The sequence below is a fragment of the Cyprinus carpio genome, chromosome B21 (genome assembly GCF_018340385.1).
Source record: "Cyprinus carpio isolate SPL01 chromosome B21, ASM1834038v1, whole genome shotgun sequence".
Lineage (NCBI taxonomy): Eukaryota > Metazoa > Chordata > Actinopteri > Cypriniformes > Cyprinidae > Cyprinus > Cyprinus carpio.
Genome location: NC_056617.1, coordinates 9,850,064 through 9,864,825, shown reverse-complemented (window position 1 = coordinate 9,864,825; position 14,762 = coordinate 9,850,064). Strand labels below are relative to the sequence as shown.

The following is a 14,762-nucleotide window of genomic DNA, read 5'->3' as shown; positions in this document are numbered from 1 at the left end:
TGTTTCAGAGTGAAGCGCAGTACTGTTCATTTACACACGATCAGCTCATGATCTGGTGTTTTCAGTGTCTCAGAGTGACGCAAATGTTACTCCCTGCAAACTCATCTCTGCATCTACTCTGAGTTTGAGTCAAATATAACATGCGCCATCCATCTTCCCAATTTTTTATGATAAGAGCCCATAAATTAAATTACCATCAAGATTATAAATAAAATGATCATAATATTAATATTTTATTTTAAAAAGTCATAATAATTATTATTCTTAATATTGTTATTATTACTATACAGTCACACAGACAAACAATCACACAATTTTTGGCCAAACCGCAGCCCTACAGACAAGCACCATAAAGCTGAAGTTATGAATTAAAAAATAATTTGCATTGAGGTTTAAAAGAGATTTAAATCAAGTATAACTTGTCATACTGCATGACATGTCAAAATTCCTGTCATACTGCATGACGTCAAACTTTCAAAAGTATTTGTCAACTACCCGCAAATCACTTCAGTAATTTAAAACCTGAAGGACCATGATGCTAAAGATTTGGAAGTAAAAACTAAAGTACAAAGTAAGGATAAATGTTTATCTTATTATTTACATGTTTTTAAGAGTAGATACCAATGCACATTTCAATCTACACAGCACAGTTATGAAGACTGCATGACATAAGGGTTTAATTTCTGGACAGAAACCCAATTCAATACAAGACATGCAGAGGGGGTGGGAGACACAGTGAGATGTGTGTTTAAAACCTCTCAAAACAGTCAACACAAGTCAAATAGCTACATCATGCTTCTCAGCCACGTCATATTTACGGGTAGGAACTGCCTTTGCCACACATTCCTTCACAAAGAGCACTGGCTGAAAGCCACATTCCAGAAACCCACAAAGAACTTGCTGCTTTTCCTGGTTTATGTTTACAAAGATAAGAGCCTTGGCCCTTTCTTAAAATTCACCTTTAAACCCTGCACAGCCTCATATACTTCCTTTCAGATGATCAGGCTTATACTCTATGGAGTATGCAGCATAATGACACAAAAGGACGTATACTTGCATGCAAGTTTAAAAGTCACCTGTGTGCTTTTTGCATTCAACTGCTTGCTATTTGTGAGACCCTAAAATGATACTTAAGCTTTCAAGAGAAAGATTTCAACATCTTAAACAATGAGAACGGCTCTATAAAACATCAAAAGGTTTAGAACAGATGATATTTTCGATTATTCGATTATGACAGTTCTATTTGTAATTGCAGAGCCATTAATGCTCGACAACGACCCCTGTTGATACGAATCAGAGTGGCAACCTATTAGAACAACACTGCACATTCCCCGGCTGTCAATGCTATCATCAATCATTCCTGCATATGTGCCAAGCATTAAAATACAGCCATTAAAAGGACAGTCGTGAACATTAACTTACCTGTGACATCTGAGGCCGGAAGTTGATCTGCTTTAGGTCTACGGATCCTGGAGAAAGATTGTGCAGCATCTGGCACAGCAGCACCCCATCTCTGAGCGCCTGGGCCAAGTCAAACACCACCGCTGAGGGCCAAACGACGCGGTGGTTGGGGGGCAAAACCTTACAGTCTATCAACCAGCGACCGCACTGTCTCCACTCCTCCATATTGACAGAAATTATGCAGAATACTGGCAAAAATAAAACTATATGTCTTGCAGCCTGCCGCACGTACTAAGATAATGCTGATGTGAAATTATCCCAGTTCCTCTTTAGTCCAAAGGGCACTAAAGTGCCTAAGGTCAATTGCGTGAGAACGATCTTCACAAGGATATAACTTACGCTTCACAACTTTTTTAACGAATTAAATCCAGCTTTGGAGTGCCTTCCACTACAGAGCTATACAGGACTTTGTATAACGAAATAATCCAATTAGTAAGCTAATTTAAAGGAGAACTCGAAGAAATATCGTACAGTATGATGTTAAAAGATGATTTAGATGTATTTCCCCTCAGAGAATCAGATGGGTTTCCTCTTCTTCATCATGGACTGACATATTTGGCTCTCTAAACGCGTCCTGTCACAGCAAAAAAATAAAAGAGCACAAAAAAATGTGTCTCTCAGGACTACAATAGATATGTTCCTTAACAATAAGTGCTGGGAATACTGCAAAGCAGCCGTTACACGCAATTTCGGAGGGTTTGTTAAAGTTTTACCATTAAAATAAAGAATAAATCCATGTTTTGTAGTCTTCAGTAGAAAGCTCCTCACAAGCGCTCGCGAACCAGGCGGGATGTGAACTAACGTTAAATAACGTCCAACTCCAAACAGAATCCGGTCCAAACTTGTTTTAAAAACTTCTTGAGGGAAATATCACAGCGTTCAGTGAAACGCTCAAACTCTGGCGTATTTAACGCGATAACTGTCGTTCGACCCGCTCCTTTCGCTTCCACAGAAAGAGAAACGCCGCGAGGTCTTGGTGCTGGACAGTCGTGCCTTAAGTCGCGATGGTTTCTCGGTTCTTTTTCAGTTCGTCTCCGTGTAACGTTAGATGGTTTGAGTGTTTTGATTTCTGCGCTCGCTTGAGCCGTGACTGCGAGCAAGCGTGAGCGCGCGCGGAGCGGGAGAAAGGGCGCGCGGCGGAGAGATCGCATCTGGGTTCCGGTCGCGCTCGTCCACGTGTGAGGAGGAGAGGGTCGGTCTTACTAGAATTACTTCCCGAAAGCCTTTCTTATTATTATTATTTAGGAAATTCTGGAGACATCGCTGTAAATACGAATATGTGAGAAAAATGTCAAATGTTTTCCAGTGTTTTTACATGACTGGTAAAAATGACTGGCTGACTGAACATTCAAAAATACATGGACTCGTGATTTTTATCATCTGTTTGTTAACTGTTCAACTTTTTAAAATTATATTAAATTATATTATATTTAAATTATTAAATTATATTTAAATTAAATATTATTTTTGTTAATGCTTTGTAATCCATGCTGCTTTTTATATGAATAGGTTTGAGAAGATTTCCTGGGAGCCTTCAATCATGAAGTCTTGATCAGCTTAATATGTGTGCCATGTAGTTTATATAGCACATGTGCAATCCAAATATACTTCCACTTTTTTATTCCTAAAACATAGTAAAATAATAAAAATCTCACTCCATTTTTTGCAGAGACCTTCAATTCACCTCAGTAAAAGTATTTACACAGATGAGACATGTATGTTTTGCTTGTCTTGATGGAAATTTTGCTGTGGTGTGACTATTTTGTCCTGGGACCAATATGAAAACATTTAGGATGAAAGATGGCTTTTTAAGACAGATGTGAGTAGCTGTCACAAAACTCAAAGCATTGATCCATCTTGGTCTCTCTGCAGTATTGTGTTAGTGGGGACCATGTTCTACACACCCAGCAACAAGGTCACATGTTCCTCCCCTCAGAATGTGTTATTATAAACCCTAAGGATGTACAATATACATGTGTAACTGAATAAATGATTGGGACAGTATCACTTCTGTTATTCTCTATTAATCAGTAACAACATTTTGAGTTGGTGAAATCTCCTTACAGGAACTGAAACGTATGTGACATCCATCTGGGGTTATATAACACCCAAGAACAGAAGAATCTAACACAGTAGTTATTTTAATTTTGGAGGATTATTGTAATAATTTGTAACATTTAAACTAGCAATCATACCAGACATAATCAACTCTAGCAGAAATGGGACACTGTTACCATCTAGTGGTCAGCGGTGGTATTTCGGTGGTCATGTACTACACTGATGACACTTCGATGAAGTTCACTACCATTCTTATGTTCTGTTCTATATTAGAACTAATCGAATGATGAGCTATGAATAATTACAAAAAAAATAATAATTATGGTAAACTGCATAAGGCATGTCCACATAAAACAAATGAAAAAAAATGAAAGTAAACACAAAATAAAAGGCAATTTGTCATTTATTTTATGAAAAAAAGTACCCGGTGTACAAGACATTCCAGGTAGACAAATACATAAAATGTTAGCCTCTACCACTGCCTCTGACCCAACCCTCTGGCCCGTATCGCAATAAACAAGCCTAAATCTACTCACACTGTATTCTTGATATTGTTGTTTCCATGACTGACATTTACAGTATAACTATAAACAGCTCAAAATGTTTTTTTAAGAAAAATGCAATAAATCAGCATGCATGTCAAAATAAAAAATAAACGTTTTGTTTTAAATAAAAAAGGAACTTTTTTCAAATCAGGGCCTTAAATGAAATTAAGTTGTAGATTTATATATATAATTTATCTATATAGTCATATACTTCTTCTTTTCAGTCCGTCTCTAAAAGAAATAATTCTTAAGAAACCAAAAGGACTTGATCAATATTTGTATCAGACACTCAGAAATGACGCATGGAAGCTTTGTAGTTATGTGCACCCAAAGACAGACAACAAAATCATTAACATGATCAACCTTAAAATAATTATGTTTTGACTGTCTATTAGTGTTTTAATTAGTCTGAAAGATACATGTCCCTCATAAATTTGAGCTTTTTCTAAATTACAAAATTAAGTGTTCCTGCAATTGTTCAAAAAGTCTTCAAAACACCTGTCCTTAAACCAATGCATTAGAAAATAAAACAAATTTTAGTTCCCTTTGCAATACTTACAATTGTTGTTTTTTTTTCTTTAAAAAGTAATTAGAGAGGACATTACAATATTTTAGAAACACTTATAAAAAAAAATACAAAATCAAACGCAGTTATTCTAAGAGATATCGGATAGTAAAGCAATCCACAGAAGGAATGGCTGGGAAACTTCATAAAGGAAAACAGCTTGTTTGAAACCCAACTGATTGGAACTGCATACTATTCATAAGATCTATTGTAGACTTACATTCATGAATCAATTTTGCAAGAGAGTGAGAGCAGGAAGACTCTGTGATTTAACTATCATTGTCAAAACACTTGAAATAAACATTAAGAAATGCATCATAATTAGCATTATTATAACATGGCAGTATAGATCGAGATACAAATGGCATTTACTGCTTCCAGGTGTCAGCATCCACATCACCAACACTTCTAGACTTATCTAATGTACAAATGTCAGTCATTGGTGTGACTATTTGAAAATCTGTACATTTATTGCTGACCAAGGCATTTAATAAGACAGGAAGTCTGCATGTGATCCAGCTTACTGATTCACATGTTCACGTCATTGTAAAGCATCTGTACAAAACCGGCAAATCTGCTTGATTCCCATCAAAATATTTCCTAAACCATACATTAGCTGAGTATAGGATTCTGTTTTAATATTGTTCTACAGCTATAATAATCGCCAAATTAAATTCAGAGAGCTTGTTATGCCTGATTAAAGCCATTTGTTCCCCAGATTACCCAATTGTTGTGACATTATTGGGAAAGGCATGATTTTCATAGACACACATGAAAATCTCTCACAGTTTATGAGAGAACAATAATACAAAGAAGAGAAATCAATAATGACACAGTGCCCAATGGGGAAAATGAGGCTACAGCAAAAACAAAATGTAAAAAATTACAACAGACTAGTACAGAAGTCAAATCTGGGGAAAAGAGTGAGCTTTCCGTTTTCCGGTCTCTCTGTTGAGATGGGATGGCTTATGTTTGCAATGGTAACGTACAACATTACCAGGACACCAGGGAAGAGAATTTGAACTCTAAAGTATACTTCAAGACTTCCTCTCCTTGCAGTTTTAAGTGTGGACATCCCTTTCAGAGTCAGTGGAAATAAAAAGCAATTTATTAGTTTGCTTTTTAGCTGTAATTTTCTTCATGACATTTCCAAAAAAAAAAAAAAAAAAAAAGTTCTGACATGATGCATTTTTATTGTCTCTTTTCTTTCTCTTTCTTATAAAAAGTCTCAGAGGGGAAACGACCTTGACTGCAAACAATGTTTTTAAAAAAATAAAAAAGTAAATAAAAAGTGTTCAGTCGGAGTCACTGCTATCTGAAGTGGAACCACTGGAGCTGCTGCTGCCCGAGTCTGAGGAACTGCTGCTGCCACTGAGCCGAGAGGGGCCTGAGCCTCCTTTCTCTGAGACCAAAAACAGAGAGAGAGACAGTGGTTACAAAACTGTCTGCAAATACATACTAAACCAAAAACAGGAAACATTTATGAAATTAACAAAATGCACGTTGCTTAGCAATACCAGGGCTCCAGACTAAGATTTGAGAGCAGTGGCACCAGCGCCACTAAGTTCTACAGATGGTGGCGCCAGGAGTAGATTTGGTAGCGCTGGGGGTACTGAAATTAAAGATCATTTAATTATAAAATTGCTATTGTTTTGCATTAATAAGTGCAGTTACTACTAACATTTCATGTTCAATTCTTGTTTATTTTTCTTTTGTTTATTGTTTATACAGATTTGACAGTAAAGCACTAAGCTTGAGTTAAGATGCATACACAATTTACTTTTATTAACAACAGTAACAGGTGGCAAAATCTACTTTTTATATACAGAAAATGTATATATTCCACTCTTATTAAATGTACCATTATTTTTCTAGCATATGGAACTGACCAAGTTCAGTGATTATGTGATTTAGTAGCAAATTGAAGAAAACTTTTCGATTCTGACAAAATGATTTGATATTTTATAATAGTGATTTTATCATTTCAAAATATAGAGAAAGATTAGTCATTCATTTCTACTAAGTGCTCCTCTCTGCTGCTGTCTACTGGTTATAATTGTGATTTGATGTATTTTTAAGTTTTTACATAAGCGTTTACCACAAAGTATATTTTGATCATCCCATTAAAAATAACATTCAAACTGGATCATTTTAGCGCTTTAAAGTGCTGGAAGCAGTTGTGTGAAATGCTTGAAAGTCATTGAAAAGTGTTTGAATTTCTCTCTCAAAAGGTTGTACAAACCCTGTAAATAATAATATAATGTATTCGACTATTTCTACCACAACACCATGGTTACAGTTAGCGTTACTCTTCTGGTTTCCTGACTTATGTCAGCGCTGTTTATAACAGATTTCTGTGCAGAATTTGAATGATTCTCACTAGATCTCGCAGTAGCCTTATCATTGTGCAGCGAATTCAAACGCTTCTCACTGGATCTTGCAGCACTGTTGAATCTGTGCAGTAACAGTGTCGCGAAATCAACTCTGGCTCCCCGAGTAAAGCTGTTCTGAGCTCGGACTAGTTTGTTTGTGTCGTGGTCCGAGCTGATAATCGGTCCGCGCTGCACAGCTGAAACGTAGTGCGGTTTAGTTTCGCTTGCCGTTTGATGTTTCTCAAATGCAATAGCAATGACAGAGATTATGAGTTGGGCAACGTGGTGGTCGCACCAGCAGAAAAAATGGTCACAAAATGCGACCATTTGGTCACAGTCTGGAGCCCTGAATACATTTTTTTAAGCTAAGAAACCCAATCAGTTTTAAATAGAACAATTCAAAACATTAAGTCAAAGTTATATATAGTTAAATATTTTGGTAATTACTTAAATATAGTGACAGCAGTGCAGTCTGGTATCTAGCTATGTGTGTATGCCAAGAGTGCGCACTTACGTGGAGGTTTCCTCTGTTTCTTCTGTAAACAGGACTTGACATATCGCTCCAGCTCACGCAAAGTGGAAGGTTTGAGCGTCTCAAAATCTATTTCGATTTCGTCAGGGTTTGAATCTCGCAGCGAAGGCTCTCTGGACTGAATGATGTGGACCACCCTGCCCAACTTCTCTCCAGGCAGCCGGTTGATGTCGAGGCTCAGTTGCCGTTTTTCATCATAGGTCATGGGGAGCGACATCTCCTCGTCAGACTCGTAGCCTGGCCCTCTGCCACCCTTCTTTGTTTGCCTGTGAAGGTTCAATCCATACAGCAGAAACTCTTTAGACCTTAACTGATTGTTTTTGATTGAATCCAGAACATCTTATATAAAAAACAAAAAACAAACCTGTTGCCTGGTACAGTGCTGTTAACCTTTCTGGCAGGACCCTTTTTCTGCTGCGCTGGTTTCAGTGGCTGTCCTGGCTTGCCTTTCTCCTCTGGCTTGGATTGGTTGTGCTTGTTCTCTATCTTTTTCTTGTCTTTTTCTTTCTTCTCTTTCTTTTTCTTTGGTTTACTTACGGGAGCCTGAGAAAGAGCAGCTAACTGTTCGTGGACTGCTTTCAGCTGGGGAGAGCCAAGAAGGGGGTGTTAGTGATCTGCTCTAAATCATCATTTATTGTACATTTGATTATCAAAGAGAACTAAAGACTTCATACGTTTTGGTTTTCCAGGGCCAAAGAAATAAATGTATTCAATTATAAAAAAACATGCAAAACAGCTGCCACTACTAAAATACAGTCATAATTATAGTATAATAAGTTAATACAATAGTAACTACAGTATTATTATTATTATTATTATTAAATAAATACAGTATCTTCCAAAATTCTTAACACTGGACAACCAAAAATCATTCATGCCTGTTATCTGTGATTCCAAGAATAGAGTGCATGTCAGAATGAAACAGAATGAAAAGAATATCAAGAATAGGACAAAAGGTTTTAGAAGCAATTCTGCCCTTCACAACTAGAAGCAAAACGGTTACATTTATATATTTAAAATAATCTACACAAACTATATGTGCCTAGCAATGCCTCTGCTGTTTACTAAATATGGCTCAATGAAAAACTAATCACAACCATCACAATTATCAGTGTTAACTGATATTTACAGAACAAACCAAAACAGTTACAATACCAGACCGTTACACCCCTAATAACCACAAAGCCATGGTAAGAATTGAAGAATCAGAATCAGAAAGCGCTTTATTGGTGGAATACCACCAGACTAGGTTCTTATGCTATGAAAACAGTCCTTATAAATACATATTAATGGCATAAATGTAGATAAAGGGCAGTTAGAGCTTCACACTGTTTTCTGGAACTAGCAAGAGTTTGTCTAAATGCAAAGCAAGCCAACATGAACAAAGAAGTTCACATACACACTCCACAAACACACACACACTTATCTATTCATTCCCAAAACTTTCAGCACTTCCATCCTAAACATACAAGGCTGGATTCCCAACACCACCCAACAAAGTCAATATTTTTCTGCTGCTTTTAACCCTCTACCGCCGATCTCACTATCCATATCATACGCTTGATCATCTAATATTTGTATTAATGAAAGCAACTGCACAGCTATTACACAATGTTCATAGGCAAGGACAGGGAAATGAAAAGTAAAATCACCTGATTATTCTTGGTGCACCCGTTTTTTATCCCCTGTCTGCTACCAATGGGGTGCTCCAAAGAGATACACTGGTAAAGAAAATGGCAAGGGAAGAAAGTATGATAATAGAGCTCCAATAAGACAAACAAAGCCACAAAAAAAAAAAAATGCTACTAGATCTACATTTAGGCATTCTGGGATGTAATGCAAAGCAGTATATGCAGCTGGTTGCGGTAGAAGGCTAAAACGCAGCTCTACGTACGAGTACACAGAAAGGTCCTTGCTGTGAAAGAAGAGGAGGGGTTATTTTAAGTGGAAGCCCCTCCGGGTCCTTCAGAGCATGAACATTGATTGAAGCAGTCATATGTGGGTATGGTGTGAAAAGGATAATCAGAAGGGCTGACACATATCGGGAGGCCTGAGAGAACATCTCTGAGCCTGGAGAGGTTAAGGGTACTTGATCCTTGTTTTGAAACCCACCTGTTCCGCACCCACCTGTTCCTGCAGCTCAGCGAGCCGGGTGGCCCTCTCCTCCTCGGAGTCGGAGCTGTCAGAGGTGGAGGAGTCGCCACTGCTCTCACTGCTGACAGTACTCTTACTGACCACACCGGCCCCGCCTACACCGCCTGCCCCGGCCACCTCCACTGGCTCATCAGGCATTTTTGCAAAACGCATTTCAAACACATCCTGAGAGAAAAAACAAAACAAAAGAATGTCATTAAACAATTCAATCTTTTAAATTAAGAAATTAAAAGATATTGCCAAATGAGATGGGGGGGGGGGGCACACACCTGCAGCTTTCTGGCCATAGCAACCACCTCATGATCAGGTGGGTTGTACTTGTAACAATTTGAGAACATTAATCTGACATCTACAGCAAAATTCTGTGCATCTTGGTACTCTCGACTGTCCATTTTTTTCTGCAAGCAAATAAAAAAAAAATAGATTCAATAACTAGCTGAACCAGAATTCCTTGTAACAAAAGTAAAAATCAGGGCATTACAACTTTGTGTGCAAACTCAATGTACCTTCACTGTGCTCAAGTCCATGGGGTGTTTGATTATTTCATGGTAGTCATGTAGCTCTAGAGCCTCTGCGTCAACAGGCTTGTAAAAAGGCCAGGCGTATGCAGCATGCTTTTTTGAAAGCATTTCTTTAAGGATGACCTCGCAGTACTTTAGCTGCTCTGAAAGCCTGCCCTTTTTGCTTCCGTGTACGCCTAGTTCTTCATCCTCAAAATCCTTTTTAGGGGGTTTGATGGGGCGACCAGTGCTCTCTCGCCTGGATGCCACCTTGCCCTGTTTGCTTTCTGAAAGAGGGGTGGGTGACTGGCTCCTGCTGGCGGTGATGGCAGAGGTAGTAGGGGTGGTTGTGTCTGCTTTCCTCTTTACCCCCTTCTTCTAGGAAACAAAAAAAAAAAAACACAGGGGAGACAAAGCCGATGGTGAGGCAATGTCAGTGTATTTATTTTGATTGATATTCTGAGAGGTCCTGCAACTTACTTTGATCGTGGGTTGCGACGGAGGCATGCCAGGTATCACGGCGGCAGTGGTTGTGTTCTGTACAGCTGGTAAGCTAGGAGTGATGGTGGGCACTGGAGCTGGAGATACGACTGCTGTCTGTGAACTCGGTGAGGTGGCACCAGGGAAAACAGAAGTGGGCGAACCAGAAGAGACTGACCCATCCTGCTGACCTGCATTTATATTATTAGAAAAATAATGATTCGTTTTCTGCTAATGGATGAATGTAGAATGTTATTATCAATTCATCATGCAGACTAATTATATTTTACCAGGCCCTGCTGGTTTGCGGCCTTTGCCCTTTGGGGCAGGAGGAAGAAGCTCAACCTCCTCCTGAGGCATCAGGGCCACCTTCTGAAGGAAGATCTTCTCTAATGCTTGTGCCATCAACACAATGTCATCTGTAGGCTGGGAAAACCAACAAGGAGTAAACATGGATTGCATTTGCCAAAGCAGCCTCTCCTCCAAACATGTACAGTGTAATCGTGTTGAGTTTTAAACCAGATTGTGCCAATCCATACCTTGTTGTAAATATAACAGTTTGTGAACATCGTGTTGAAATCCTGCATGCACTCGCTTGCACTCCAGTAGTACACATTCTCCAGTCGTTTCTTGATGGTGCCCATGTCCATTGGATTCTTTATGATCGTGTGATAGTCCTGGATACCAAAAAAAAGGGCAGAAAGTCTTTAAAACAAACCAATGCTTCAATGTCACATACTAATATAAAACCAAACAGGATCAACTGAATGACAAACTCTCATTCCCAAAGGAAAACTCAATTAACAGAACCTAAATTTGTAAAATTACAAATCATTTTATTAATCATTTTATTCAAAATGATGGACTATAAAATAACTACATGTATATTACATTGAATGTTCTCTATCACATCCACTCACCGGAAGACCAAGTTTAATGGCATCAACAGGCTGGTAGAAAGGCCATGCAAACTGGTGCTTCCACAGTGTCTTGACAACTACATTTTGCATGTACTGCAGCTGGTTAGTTTTGCGACCAGGTTTGGTAGGGTTGGTCACCTCAGGGGGAGGAGGGTTGGTGACCGCAGGAGCTTCTGGGGTTGCTGAAGTGACGGTTGACATTTTGGTGAAAAGGGGGAAAACTTACTCTGCACAGGCAGACTTATTTTTATTTCTCAATTTGCTTTCTCTTTATGTTTTTCGGTTTCTCTCTCTAAGCTCTTCAGTCATCTTAGAGGGACCACATCCCATTGCAGGACCCGACCTTTGACCTAAAAACAAGAAACATGACAAGTCAAAAAAGCATTATGCTTTTTAAACTGAAGACAACAATACTGCAACTGCATTAAAAACCACTTTAGAAGTCACAATGAATTGAGAGCAGCGACATATCTTTGTGTACCTTATGTGTCAAGGTACATTCAATGTACATTATCAGAAAAGGAAAAATCCACAGGTTGATTAGATGGAGACAGATCTGAATGTGAGCTTGTAGCCAATTATATGAAAGGGGTGGGGTTTAAGCAGAATAAATGACTGGAAAAGACTGGCATACATCTCATTTTCAATTTAAATTTTACTGTTAGAACTTTTTCCAAAAATTGCCTTGCCGTCTGTAATGTACAACACCATCAATACACATCAAAACACCCGGACAACACAATTACAATCTAATAAACACCAATAAGACTAATAACAACAACAACAACATGTAAATTACACAACTGGCTGCCACATATCAAAATAAACACTTCCATGTTTCTGGAAGCCAATATTTGAGCAAATATGTAGTCTAGCCAGGCAAATTTTAAGCTGAACAGAGATCCAACTATGCCATGCACCGATTCCATATTGTACAAGACTCTTTAAAATGTTACAATACCGTAGAATGAAAAAAAAAAAAAAAAACAAGTGACATCACCACAGTGAAGTATGTCCTTTCACCTGATGATCAGCTTATGCCATTTTGATAAAAAAAAAAATAAAAAAAACTTACAATATTTTTTTACAGAAATATGCATGGATGCGCCGATTTATAAGGGTAGATTGGGTATTTTCATGTCAGATCACTCTTCCCCAAAACAAACAACTGGGTCTCAATTTGTAAACAATCCCATTTATGTGTAAAAACGGAGCTATTAATTAGCTGGTAATAACATGCATTCATTCTGAGCTGGAAACTCTACAATGTTGGTTTCTGCTGTTGACACGTCAAATAACACCGTATTTTCAAATCCTTCCCTGAAAGCATTTACTTAAGAAAACTCTGTCGTGATTTGATCTTTTCGTTGTTCCAAGCCTGCATGACTTACTTTAATTTGTAGAATACAAAGGAATAGTCATAGGGGTTTAGAACACCTCGGGTATGAATAAGTGTTGACAACAGTGTGAACTTCAGATCTAAACTGCACATTTTCATCAGCTAACTTAATAAGAGCACATGTGTTTAATTTGAAACCACTACAGCAGTCGCAGAATTACCGCGTAAACAATCGGACTAGGTCCACTCACTATTTCCAAATAAAATGATCTCTTTTCAAAATAATTATTTCAAAAAATAATAATAAAAAAGACGTAACAGCGTCTTTTAAAGTATTAAAACTTAGATGGCTATATCCAACACTACATTAATTCTCATCTAACGTTAACTGCTGCACACATATAACGTACCACAACTATGAAAGCAATTAATCAAACTGAATTGTTTCCAGCACTGCCTACATATCCCTCTAGCCTCCGACCCCAAATATAGCCTTAAGATATCATATTTACGAAATAAAAGCCTCCTGTTGTATTTATGCATGTGGTGGAGGGAAATAGAGCGGGCGCGCTGAACCGAGCAGCTGATTAGCTTTAGCACACAGTCAGTCTCTCGCGTAAAGATGGCGCGCAGCTGCAGCTGGCTAACCGAGTTAGCATCCACACTGACCGCCTCAACACCATCTCAAGTCCCTGTAATTCACTCTCATCCAAAAGTTATCTACGGAAATAGAGATTATAAATAAATAAAGAGGCATACAACGGCTTGGCGGGCAAACAAGTGAATTTGGCCATGTTATTTCAGCGAGGCTTTGTTGTGCTGTCGCTTTGTTGAAAACAACTAGCCACTCGCTAACGGCTTCTCGTGAGATTCACTAATTGAACGCGAACTCTATTAAAATATTGACATAAAATCCATATTACTATGCTAAAATGCGTTGTTTAAATAAAAATGTAGCGCATTACTCACTCGGGGGCTTCAGGAGAAGGGCTAGCGTGTGGTGATCCCAGTGGCTCGTCGCTTGTTTGGAGGCTGGGCAGCAGCACAGAGATGAGGTACGCAGAGTGTTGTGCGCATGCGCATTGGCGCTATGTCCAACGCCAAACCATCTGCTCTTTAGTACTAATTCGACATTTTTTACTATTTATTATACTTTATTTGTTTTCATAATTTTATATTTACTTTTTTATTTCTTTCAATTCAGTTCATTTATTTATTATTTGAAAGTTATTATTTTTTTCCTAGCACCCTCTTGTGGCCCCTTGAGGGTCCACGGCTCCCAGTTTGAAATCCATATATCTAAAAAAAAAAAAAAAAAAACGGTTGTTTATTTGATATTTTTTATTTATTTTTATACCATGGTTCTGTAAAAGGCACAATTGACGTCTTAGATATGGAGTCAGACTCAGAGCCAGGCCTGTTGTCAACTTCCTGCTAATTGGAACAAATTATATCGGATTTATTCATTTCTTTTTACAAGTCTCTGTTTATTATAACGGAAATTGATATATTTTGATGGCTCTTTGTTGTTTATAGTGTGATGATATAGCTACGTGTTTAAAATAATAATTACACGGTCGAAAATATCTGGTAGGTCTGCTTACAAGTAAATAAAAGATAAAAGAGCTTCTAAAAGCCTCTACCTCAGGGGTAGGCAACGTCGCGTGCCGATGTCCTGCAGAGTTTAGCTCCAACCCTGGAAAAAAAAAACTCACTTGTCTGTAGCCTTAGTAATCGTGAAGACCTTGATCAGTTGTTCAGGTGTGTTTGATTAGTGTTAGAGCTAAACTCTGCAGGACAGCGGCACTCCAGGACCGACGCTGTCTATCCCTGCTC

The 14,762-nt window shown here is 38.3% G+C and overlaps 2 protein-coding genes across 14 annotated transcripts in view; both read right to left on the bottom strand.

The window, feature by feature from the left end:
- LOC109088616 (vav 2 guanine nucleotide exchange factor) overlaps nt 1–2,662 on the bottom strand; it is a 192,218-nt gene extending 189,556 nt beyond the window's left edge. For 3 of the 8 annotated variants that reach the window (XM_042748524.1, XM_042748521.1, XM_042748526.1), the window contains exon 1: nt 1,423–2,659. In XM_042748524.1, the coding sequence (XP_042604458.1) occupies nt 1,423–1,626 (204 nt within the window). In that variant the 5' untranslated portion in view covers nt 1,627–2,659. Of the gene's footprint in view, nt 1–1,422 lie in introns of all 8 variants that reach the window. The other 5 variants (XM_042748519.1, XM_042748520.1, XM_042748523.1 and 2 more) reach the window with 3 other exon arrangements.
- Nucleotides 2,663–3,904: 1,242 nt separating this feature from the next.
- Nucleotides 3,905–14,631, bottom strand: LOC109078991 (bromodomain-containing protein 3-like). 6 transcript variants are annotated; one of them, XM_042748528.1, is made up of 12 exons: nt 14,570–14,631; nt 11,588–11,937; nt 11,207–11,344; nt 10,958–11,093; nt 10,668–10,858; nt 10,194–10,565; nt 9,957–10,085; nt 9,646–9,852; nt 9,186–9,254; nt 7,898–8,115; nt 7,516–7,799; nt 3,905–6,031 (listed from the first exon to the last, which is right to left on the bottom strand). In XM_042748528.1, exons 2-12 carry the CDS (start codon nt 11,786–11,788, stop codon nt 5,925–5,927), a joined length of 2,052 nt encoding a protein of 683 aa, XP_042604462.1. In that variant the 5' UTR covers nt 11,789–11,937; nt 14,570–14,631; the 3' UTR covers nt 3,905–5,924. The 6 variants fall into 6 exon arrangements, with proteins under 6 accessions (XP_042604462.1, XP_042604464.1, XP_042604463.1 ...); XM_042748530.1 differs by lacking the exon at nt 14,570–14,631 and adding an exon at nt 13,896–14,185 and having other exon boundaries at nt 9,661–9,852; XM_042748529.1 differs by lacking the exon at nt 14,570–14,631 and adding an exon at nt 13,896–14,181 and having other exon boundaries at nt 10,194–10,562.
- Between the last annotated feature and the right edge of the window lie 131 nt (nt 14,632–14,762).